Source organism: Rhinocladiella mackenziei (assembly GCF_000835555.1).
Source record: "Rhinocladiella mackenziei CBS 650.93 unplaced genomic scaffold supercont1.2, whole genome shotgun sequence".
Classification (NCBI taxonomy): domain Eukaryota; kingdom Fungi; phylum Ascomycota; class Eurotiomycetes; order Chaetothyriales; family Herpotrichiellaceae; genus Rhinocladiella; species Rhinocladiella mackenziei.
This window is the reverse complement of record NW_013550603.1, coordinates 1,264,213-1,274,836: the sequence shown is the minus strand read 5'-3', so window position 1 is coordinate 1,274,836 and position 10,624 is coordinate 1,264,213. Positions and strand designations below refer to the sequence as shown.

The 10,624-nt window shown below is 49.6% G+C and overlaps 4 protein-coding genes across 4 annotated transcripts; 1 reads left to right on the top strand and 3 right to left on the bottom strand.

The window, feature by feature from the left end:
- Positions 1-389: 389 nt before the first annotated feature.
- On the bottom strand, positions 390-1,997 carry Z518_02267 (uncharacterized protein; the record flags this gene model as incomplete). The annotated part of the gene is made up of 1 exon (XM_013419296.1): positions 390-1,997. One exon carries the CDS (start codon positions 1,995-1,997, stop codon positions 390-392), a length of 1,608 nt encoding a protein of 535 aa, XP_013274750.1.
- Positions 1,998-5,074: 3,077 nt separating this feature from the next.
- Positions 5,075-5,494, top strand: Z518_02266 (uncharacterized protein; the record flags this gene model as incomplete). The annotated part of the gene is made up of 2 exons (XM_013419295.1): positions 5,075-5,237; positions 5,307-5,494. The coding sequence occupies 2 exons, from the start codon at positions 5,075-5,077 to the stop codon at positions 5,492-5,494; spliced, it is 351 nt and encodes a 116-aa protein (XP_013274749.1).
- Positions 5,495-6,109: 615 nt separating this feature from the next.
- Positions 6,110-7,849, bottom strand: Z518_02265 (glutamate decarboxylase; the record flags this gene model as incomplete). Its single annotated transcript, XM_013419294.1, has 4 exons — positions 6,110-6,221; positions 6,280-7,445; positions 7,504-7,531; positions 7,584-7,849. 4 exons carry the CDS (start codon positions 7,847-7,849, stop codon positions 6,110-6,112), a joined length of 1,572 nt encoding a protein of 523 aa, XP_013274748.1.
- A 959-nt stretch (positions 7,850-8,808) lies between these two features.
- On the bottom strand, positions 8,809-10,112 carry Z518_02264 (uncharacterized protein; the record flags this gene model as incomplete). The annotated part of the gene is made up of 4 exons (XM_013419293.1): positions 8,809-9,499; positions 9,526-9,786; positions 9,835-9,973; positions 10,037-10,112. 4 exons carry the CDS (start codon positions 10,110-10,112, stop codon positions 8,809-8,811), a joined length of 1,167 nt encoding a protein of 388 aa, XP_013274747.1.
- Positions 10,113-10,624: the final 512 nt, after the last annotated feature.

Below are 10,624 nucleotides of genomic sequence, written 5' to 3'. Positions count from 1 at the left end.
ATCGAAAAGCGCCCGCTTACCCAAGGACGTCGGGAGCGAAAGGTCACGGGTAGTTCCCATTCAGCCGATGTTGACGATGACAAGAGGGCACTCCACTGTCTGTAGCTGGTTTTGGCATTTTGTGGGCCCGTGCCGGTGAAGTGAAAAAGACGGCATATTTTTCCGAGTCAAGAGGGAGATATGTATAGCGTAGGACGGGGCAGCGTAAGCGTTGGTACAAGCAGTTGAGTAAATTGGTTAGAAGGTGGATTGAATAGGGGGAGAAGGACTCAGAGACGTTTTATGGTGGTGGCGGAGTGACAAGGCCGTGTGAAGGAAGCCAAGGCCTCTGATAAATTACTACTCGTATCGCTTGTTCAAGCTGGTGGTATTTCAGACTCACACTATTGTTACACGAAGATTGCACCGAGATCCTGCCAGTCGATTCCATCCAAATCCAAAAAGTTGGGGGGGACAACGGCAGCCGAAGCTTCGTCCACATATTCTTTCCGCACCCGCATATTGTCAAACAACAATGACGAAGCCATTCTTGACCGTATCGATGGCGTTCTCTTGCAATCTCTCAATATCATTGTGCTACGCAATAAGTGACATCCTCTCTGAGTATGATCGTCTTGGACTTTGACGGCAGTAGACAGCGATTGAATGGCATGGTTGATTTTGTCCTGGACAAGTTCGCGTTGGCTGATATATGGAGACCAAGAAATTTTTATCAGCATCACGGTGGCAAAAAACAAATGTCGCAAAATGTGTGCGGGTACAATTGAGAGGTTGCATTCTGATGCCGTCTGGATGAGACGCATGGCCTCGTTCTCGGCCTGGTAGTAAAGGGGGACAATATCTTCTGATCTCGGAGTATCATCATGTAATGCGAACGACAACAGCTGCAATTTAGAGGCAAGAAGACTCAGATCGAGCATCTGGGATGTCTCGCCAGCGATTTCTTCTTTAAGCCGGTCAAATTCGACAAGGAAGAGTTTGATCATGTCAATTCGAGTCGAGGGTTCCAACAAACCTGACGGCGTTGATGCACTTGCACCGATGACACTATTAAACTGTGTAGTGAATTGAGAGATTCGATACAGGTTGGCCAGGAGCGGAGAAATATGGCTGCCACTGAGGGCTGCCCGAAAAGAAAAATCCACGGGGATCGAGAGGGGAATGCCCAGGCGAAATGACTGCAGTTGGGCCACAATGTAACAGGCTAACCAAGTTGACCTCTTGACCTCTTCCCGCTCCACTGATGGGTCCTTTTTTGAACTGAACTCGTTTCCAAAATTGGGTCGATGTAGACCCATCTGAAGGGCCGCCTGAGTCGCCATGCCGCTGTAGATAAGAGAAGGATCTTCCGTGGTGTTGGAGTAAGGAAACGGCCACATACAAAGAATTAGAAGGCCCTGAACAATCTCAACGGACCGAGGGGGAGTGGCGATGATAGTGGCGACGAGGCTGGAGATCTCTGGCTGAAGCAGAAGTATGGGATGATCTGAAGCAGCGGCCGCACAAATGGCCCAGAACAACAGGGGACATCTGTCAAACACTGGGTCCGGCGAAAGACACATATTCATGGGGAGGTGAGGATGGCAGCGGATTGAGAAGATTCGGAAAAGCTCCGTCACCTGAGCTGCGCTGAAATGGACATTGCCAATCGACTTGGCCGAGAGACAAAGTCCGTCTGCTGGCGGTGTGGATGTTGCGACAATTGTTGCCGGAGGCGGGCAGGTTTTGTCAGCAGGAGATGTATGCGGACTGGCAGATATTGTTGTAGAAGATGGCTGGGGTTGGCTTTGAAGAGGCTGGGCGGCAGTGCCTCGGAGATGATTGATCTCTTCTTCCAGCTCCAGAATGCGTTTCGCCTTGGTGATCCGCTTGAAGTTGCGGTCAAAAGTACAAGTCCGACGAAGGGTTCGACATCTAGTACAAGGGTCTGGGTGACTGGTCGAGGCATCACAGCGAGCTTTCCACTGGCGACATGTCGTGCACGCTTTCGGCCTCATGGCGAGGTATGGGTTGCGCTATGCAGCTACTAGTTGGCCGTGGCAGGAGATGGGAGAGATGCAGAGTGCGACTTTGGGCAAAAATGGATATTTACGATGGTATTTCTCCCCGGTAGTCGGCAGCGCTTTCGCAGTGGTGGTAGCTCCATCGCCCCACTCAGTGGCAAAGCTTGCTACCACATTCAACGCCTTCTAGCCAGGCGTACCACTGCCATGGAGGATCCACTTACAGTACAGTAAGCGCCTCCTAATTATGCCTTGGTACTCGGTCCTCCGCAAGTCTTGCCTGCTCGAAGTCATCTCCAGGCATTCATATTGCGGTAGCGCAATGTCATTGGCTACCATGGCCTCGGCCGTTTCAAATTGACCACTCAGAGAACAAGGGACGCAAAGAGGACGATACGTGCATGGATTATGTAAGGGGCAAGCAAACATGGGCGGGTAGAAAGTTGGCGAGTGCATTGAACTTTTCTTGGTATTTTTTAAGAGGACACATGCACACGAAGAAAAGCAGAGCATAAGGAAAGGAAACAATTAGAGCTTTGTGTGTGGTTGCTCAACGACTTTGACGACGACATCCTCCCTGCATGACAGGCACTCAAGTGCGAAACCGTTCATCACCTTTACAATATGGTCGCAGCTCTCTCCCATATCTGCCCTCTTTCTCGTTGAAATATTCTCTCGCTAGTCCCTTGAGAGGCATCTGTATTGGCGCAATGCTACCCTCAGGCCGTGGGTGAAGTCAAAGATGAGACGAAACACGTTGAGCTCACAGGGAAAGAGACAAACAGAGAGATTCCCGCTGCAGGGCCCAGCGAGTCATCCTCCATTCAAGAGCTTTCAATATGGCCAAAGATAACCGCTGCATGTATGTGTGGTCTGAACTCCGGAATCCTTCTATGAGGATTTGACTTGGTCATTGTTGGGACTGTTGTTTCAATGCCTGTCTTTCAGTAAGTGCTCTACTGTACTCTTGTATTCTGCTGAAGTGTATACTGAGAATCTTGCAGAGAAGTGTCTGGTGAGCTCTATGAGGAACAATATATTGTCTCATCTTCATGGTTATTCGGGTAGAGTGCCACAACTCCAATTGGTGTTATGGGCGGCTCCTCGACTGCTGGTTGGTTTCATCAACCCCAACTTGTCTGTCTGAGATCCTTCCTGTCCGACTTCGAGGACCAGTTCAGACCTTCTTTCGATTTCAAACTCCTTGGACCACTCACTGGTGTAGTTTCGGTCCGGTCGCGTTTGGCTAAGACTGAGTCAACGACAGATGCTGAGGTTCAAGTCAGTTTCGAACTTCTTTCCGAATCGATTCAATTGGGAATAACAGCAATCTCACACCGAAGAGGCCACTTGACGTGGATGCCAGCATCGGTATTGATTTCCTCATTGCCGGCATCTGCTGTGGAATAGGGGCTAGTGCCATGGTGACCTTTCGGACTGGGCAAATTTGGAAGGCGGATATTGATTCTGACAATATCCATCCTTATTACCCCCCATTCCGTTGCGAGTATGATAACCACTTACGACCACTGCTGGACGTCGGTGTATGAGCAACCGGTTACGTGAACGCGGCGAAAGCGTCAACACTCCAACTGAGAGCCAAAAACCAAGGATTCGGATGGTTCTTCAATGGTGTTTGGACAATAACTTTTGGTATCTGCACACCATACATTCATATCCTGATGCCAGAAACCCGGGAGGGAAGACTGGGGTTGTCTTTGCAGCGCTTGCAGGCATTGGAACAAACCATCTCGTGGTTTATTCCCCCTGGGATGATGATCAAACACTGGCTGAAATTGATGCCATGCTCGAATTACAATTTCCTACCAGGCTTTCAAGCATTGGAATGGGAGGTGGGCTTCCTATGGGAAAGTGCTGATGTTTGACCAGACAAGGCACTGAGATTATTGAGAGAGGATGAAAATGGATTGATGAAGAATTGCGTATTGATTTCGAGGCCAAACAGTGCCGAACCAAAATAGAAGATGAGGCTTACATGCACAACTAGAGGTGTAGTCTGTAAATACATAACTCGACGTATGAGGGAGCATATCATGATGCTCTGCTGAAATTCGATAAGTGCGACATCACTTCCTAGATTATTCATCTAGAATATCCAAGTACCAGCAAGATTGCCATGAGATATCCTTTGGCCAGATTCCTGGACAACAGTGTTGATAGTGTTGTTGAATTTGCCAATCCAAAAATCCAAGCCTCAGGTCAGTTTTGACCTTGCTCCAGCCTCGAATGTGCGCCTGCGAAATATGATTTACCCAAAGCGCATCGACGTTCCTTTGTCGTTAATCCACCGCCTAACAACACATTCATTCTCTCAATATGGCTGCTGTGACGTCGGGTTATATAAAGAGATATATCAACCACAGAGAGCTTTGGCCGACAAATTTCTGAGAGATCGAGACCGATAGAACAAGAATAAGGCCGCAAGAAAACTCCTTCCAAAGTACACCCACCGGAAAGGCCAGCACTACCGTGATGACACTGTTATTTGATGCGGACTCAGCCTCTATGCAGGAACGCTATGAAACTTCATTGACTCATTCACCAAGTTAGCAGCATTTAATCAAAGTTCTTAGACAAAGAGGAGACTTGACCCTGAGTCTTATCCTTCAGTGGCGTGGATTTTCTGGATCATACCGAGCTGTTCTCAGACAAGGCTGTGAGCCCCTATTCTAATAACCTGCATATGCCTTGGTGTGGTAAACTTAAGCCATCAATGGAAGACAGTCACCATTGTCCGTCAACATCGCCGCGATGATAGAATCTTCACGTGATAGGATAATTGTTCTTCTCTGTGGGACATATCCTCGGACTCCCCGACGAGACTCTCGAGCAGATAATGGGCAAACCCGTGGTGACCGGTCAATTCCCCGCAACTTCGCAAAGACCTGTCAGCGCTTCTACCAAATCTCTGCAGAAGAACTCCCTCGCTTGGTCAAACTCACCGCCGACCGAGACGCATACCTCTTATCGTACACTCTGCTGAATGAACCGGCCCTGGCCAACAAAAGCACACCCATGAATACGTATCTGACTTTCTCCTACCGGAGAGAATGATCGAGGGGCTCTCGAGTCGGCAGAATCTGCCCGTTATCTTTCCAAGCTGGGACGACTTTGACCTAGATGCCATCGCCATCGCTCCTCCTCCATGGGCCTACAGCTTTTTCCAGGGCAAAACAGTTCCACAACCTAGTCGGATGACGGCTTTGCGTTCATGTAAGTACGATATCAATTTTAAAGGTGCCGATGTCATCTATACAAGTAGATGCTAACAAAAACGTCCAGGCAAGGTAGGCTTCGAGGTCATCAATAATTACTCATATTGCCAGGAAAGAGTTAGTACTCGTGAACGTTCGCCTGTCAAATGTCGTGCGTATATCTCTGGAGCACAAAACGTCCACCTCGCCCAGGAAGATTTGTCTGGAGAATTGCTTTTGCTGGGGGATTCGAATCCACCGAATACGTGGGCGTGAATGACTGGTGGATGGCCATGCGGCATCTTTCGCCATGCCTGAACCCTTCGATATCCGACCGAAATAATTGAGATGGGATGGGAGGGACAAGTTATCGGAATGGTAGGATTCGCTCTGTCCGCTCATCAGGTCAATTTTCTGTCCATACACGTCGGAAGTATGAACGGAAGGGATTGCCTGACAAAGGAAGATTCTTCAACGTGAACATCGTCTGGGCCTCAGGAGCTTTGTTTCGAGTTGGGGGTCGATCAGCTTCTACAAAGCCCATCACCTCATCCCGAGGAAGTGTGTACTGCTAAAAAGATCATTGAAAATAGGGAGAGACACCTCGGAGAGTCCCTGGAAGCATATATTCATTTGATTGAGAAACAGACGGAATATGGGGAACCCTGACGGTCAGAATGAGAGAGTGACCGAAAGAGTTTGCCTTGGTTAAAGTTTATTTCTCCATTCTCTGGTTGGGGGAATCATCATTTCATGACAATGTTTTCTGTTTTACCAGCTGAGGTATCTAGCCGTTCGCCGAGCTCCATCACTCCTAGCTAGTCTTTGCAAGCATCGATCTAGCTTGGATTGGTCTCACACCATCTAGGGTGGGGAGGTCGAGGCAACAATCTAGCAGATGGCGTGAGATTTTCCGTGTTTGCCTTGGAGAGAGTGGTTCTCGTCCTTGTAATGCTCAACATTCCGACCAACTTTGCCGGTATGAGTATGTTTCTTCACGTGCCTGCCCAATGCATTTAGCATTATGCTCAAAGGGATAAATTATTTTCCGGAAGACTTACTCTTGGTATCGTTCCATGGTCTTGCGGTCCATCTCTCCCAGCACTTGCAACGCCATTTTGATGTCGGACACCAGACTGTCACAGCGTTGTTTGCTGAAGTCTTCACGGACAACAACACGCATCAATTTGAGCCTCTCACTATGCGGGGCCATGGTGTAGGCAGGAACCACCCAGCCACGTTCACGAAGCTGATGTGCAATGGCAAATTCATCGAACATTTGATCGTCATCTGGGTCCAGGCGAAATGCAACCACGGGTAATGATCGCCCTCCACCAGGAGACATGAGAATAAAGCCCAGGGCTCGGAGCTGAGCAGCCAGATAGTCGGATGTACGGGTGAGGTTGAGCATGATGCTTCGATAGCCACGTTTACCCAAACGAATCATTTGGTAGTATTGGCCGATCACATGACTTGCCCCTTTGCTGAAGTTCAGGGTGAAAGATGCTTGGTCAGCTCCGAGGTAGTTGATGTTAAAGACGAGTTCTTTGGGCAAGTACTCGGGTGATCTCCAGATGACCCAGCCGACACCTGGGTACACCAACCCATACTTGTGACCTGAGACGTTGATGCTAGCCACCTTCTCGAGGCGGAAATCCCAGACCAGATTAGGATTGACGAAGGGGGCCACGAATCCACCCGAAGCGGCATCAACATGAATGGGGCAGTCGATGTCGTTTGCGACAAGTAGGTCATTGATCATTTGAACGTCTTCATACTCACCGGTGTATGTCAGACCCAAGATGGCACAAATGCCAATGGTGTTCTCATCCACCAGATTGACAGCTTCCTCAGGGTCGATGACATAGCGATCTTCAGTACAGTAGACGTATTTCTCCTCGACATCAAAGTAGCGAGCAGCCTTTTCCCAACAAACCTGCACTGCACTGTTCATGACAATGTTGGGCTTCGAAAAGTCTTTTCCTTCGGCCTTGCGCTTGTTTGCCCATCTCTTCTTCATCGCCAGGACGGCAAGCATGATTGCCTCGCTGGAGCCAATTGTCGAGGTGCCCATTGCGTTTGTTCCATTTTCAGCGTCAGGAGCGTTGTAGAGGCGCGCGATCATATTGACGCAGCGATTCTGGATCTCGGCCGACTGTGGATATTCCTCGTAGTCAATGAAGTTCTTGGAAAATGCATCCGTCATCAGCTTTTCAGCTTCGTCTTCCTAGCCACAAGAGTCAGCATAACTATGCACGTCTCCTTCAAGATGAATAAGGGGCTACCATAAAGGTGGTGACAAAGCTGGCCAGGCTATTGACGGCATTGTTAGAGCCAATTCACAGTCTCTCAACGATCAACCTACTTTAGCATTGGGTTGCCGTCGAGACTCAGTTCGTCCTTGATCATGCGATAGGCAATTTCTTTTGGCATTTCTCTTTCTGGCATTTCATGGCTGGGAAGATCTTGAGCAGCGAAGCGGGAGCCGTAGACGGAAGTAGAGAAGTCATCCTCTCCAGGAGGTTCGAGGGAGATGTGCTCAAGGCCAGGGACAACTGATGCCCGGCGTTGAGGAGCATCGAAACCTGCGCCTCGATGAGGGTCGTGCTTGACGCCAGCTAAGTGCACCATGTTGCTCGAGCAATCTTTAGGAGACGGCGGAGTGCGCAATTGGGAGTAGGAAAAACGGTGAGAGAGGAGTCGAGTGAGACGGAGGAAATCGAAAGAAAAGAAGCTGGCAAGGTTTCAGCAGAAAACTGAGAGTATAAGAAGAGGGACGGGCGGTCAGGGAGCAAACAGATAGGCAGGGAATTTCAGTTTTTTGGTTCTGCAGGAGACCAGGACAGCTACAAGGAGGTAGAGAACATGATGATTGGGTCGCAGAAGTTGTGCAAAGCACCTTACTCAGATGGTCCGGCCCCTCAGGTGCATGACGAAGCTCGCATGAGGAACGTCCGGATGGCGAATGAGTATGTGGTGACATTTTGGATGATGAGAGTAGAACAACATGAGCTGGCAGGGGAATTCTATGGTGACAGTTGGTGGGGGGGGAAGGACGGGCCGCAGGCAAGGGCTCTCCATAATCGCCGCGGCTGGATCTGCTCAAGCTGCAAGATTGCAACCTCCTCGACTACCCACGGATGCCACCAAACCCAGTCCAAATCCCAGGATCAGCTCGCATCCAACACTGTCACCCACGGGCCCCTCGGGCTCTAGCGAGCTTGTCGTTGCTTGGTTGTCCTCCTTCCCCCTTTCCGATCCAGCAAGTATTGGCGGCCTTTTGTCTGTGGCTGTCAATCTTGCAGCTCCCCTGCGCCTGACGCTGATTGCGCCCTCAGTTCGTCCAGTCGAGCACTCCCTCTTCGAACTAAATTAGCACTCCCGGTCGAAGATGGTCCAATGGCATGTTGTGTGTGAAAGAGAGAGAGACCGGGTACGTGGACTGAACACCTATTTGTTTGGAGGAAGGTTTGAGTGATTAACTGACATTTCCTGGACTCTGAACATGCACACACATTTCAGAAGCATGCGACTTTGATCCTCCCATGCTTATGCTGTTGCATCGACCCAGCACTGTCTCACCACGCCCTCTAGCTCAGCGATGCTCTCCTGACACCACTCATTCGATCTATGCCCAGGAGATTGATGGCGTGAACGTCGTTCAGCGAAGCCCCTTCCATCGAATAATCTGGTCCGAGATGATGATACCTCTCCGATCCTGAATCACCATACAGTTCCCTTAGTCGTGCACAAATATCCAGCCGTCTTTGTTCGTTTAGCTTGAGGGCAATCTCACTAGGACTCGTGAGCTTCGATGTCTCCTCATCTTGACTTTCGGACTGGCCTAACAACCTCTGTTTGATGGAAAAGTGTCTCCCTTTGGGCCATGAAAACTTCCTAGTGAGTCGTATCATGGGCCCAACACACATGAGGTCGAGTTCTTCGCAGTCCCTCTGAGAAGGAATCCCTGGCCCAATGTTCAGAAGGACAGAGATGTCCACATTCTGGCCGTAGAGGCCGAATGCTTCCTCCAGTGCAATGGATGTGATAGGATGCGATTGGGGAAAGATCTCGTCAAAGAAGATCGTATTCTTAATCTGATACGGTCTTAAGAAAAATTTCACCGCTCCCGTTGCGGCAAATACTTCTGGCATGCGGTAGTTCTCAGGATTTGGACCGGGAAGGCTGGTGTTTCTGCTGTACTCTTCAATGTTATATGACCTGAACAGCTGGTATTTCTCCTGTTGTTTGTTTTGTCGCTGTACGACGCCGGCCGCAAATCTGTTTATGCCACAGAGTCGACTCACGCATATTGGCAGCGGCTCGTACCGTTCCTTTGTCTCTTCGCCCCTTCTCCTTGACGCATCAACACTGGATTCAAGTCGTATCGCTCAAGAGTCTCTTCAACAACTGTGGTAAGTCGATCCTGATCAAGTCTGAAAGATCGGCTCATCCTTTGCGCGTTGGGGTTGTTCGTTTCAACATCCACCTTCCTCGCGATCTCCATGTACATAGCCATACAGGCGGCTATATCGAGTTGATATCGCCCAAGCAGAAGCGCAATCCACCTAGGTCTAAGGTCAGAGCGAGGCATCTTGAGCTTGAATCGAACTCACCCGCCAATGCCCACACCCCCAATCATGTCGAATAATTCACGAGGTGCTGGTGGCCGGGCGGCCCCATTTTGCTTTGCCACTGCTCTGCAAACAGCGTTGATACTGCTCAAAGTGACCAGCGCTTGAAGGCCACCACCATCTACTAGAGTCAGTCCAGGAAAGATACTGAGAATTTTGTTGAATGTACAAAATTTTTACGCACCTAAAGTGAGTATTTTTTCAACGATCTTGGATTCTGTCGATCCATTTTCTGCAGATGCCTGTCTCACTGGAACCATACCCACTGGGTGGGATCTTATTTTGAAGGACTCCTATGGACCTCATGACTTTCTCTCCTTCAAATACCTCGGGCTGGAGCCTGGCGTTTGTTCATCCATATGGTAGGCGGAGCTCTCAGCACTCCTGACGCAAACTGGCTTCTCATTACGTCCTTGTAAAACCTCTCAACGCATAGCCTCGCCACGCGACACCTTGTGAGAGGGTCAAATGAATCAGCCCTCTACCCCGCCTGTTATTTGTGACATGTGCATCGCCTCTTCTTCCTCTTTTGGCCCCATCCATATGCAGCCTGATTGCTTCTTGGCGCTAAATCCCCCCGGTTCGATGTCACTGCAATCCCATCGATTCATTCGAACTTGGTCACTTCTCCTCAAGGACATCCATGTCTCAATGAGTGTGCTCCAGATTATGACTTCGATTTTCCTCCAGTGAGTCAAGCTTTCTGGGGACCTTTGTCTCTCCAATTGGGCGTTCCGTGGCCGCAGCCATGTCATCAGGAGTGATCGGGGTG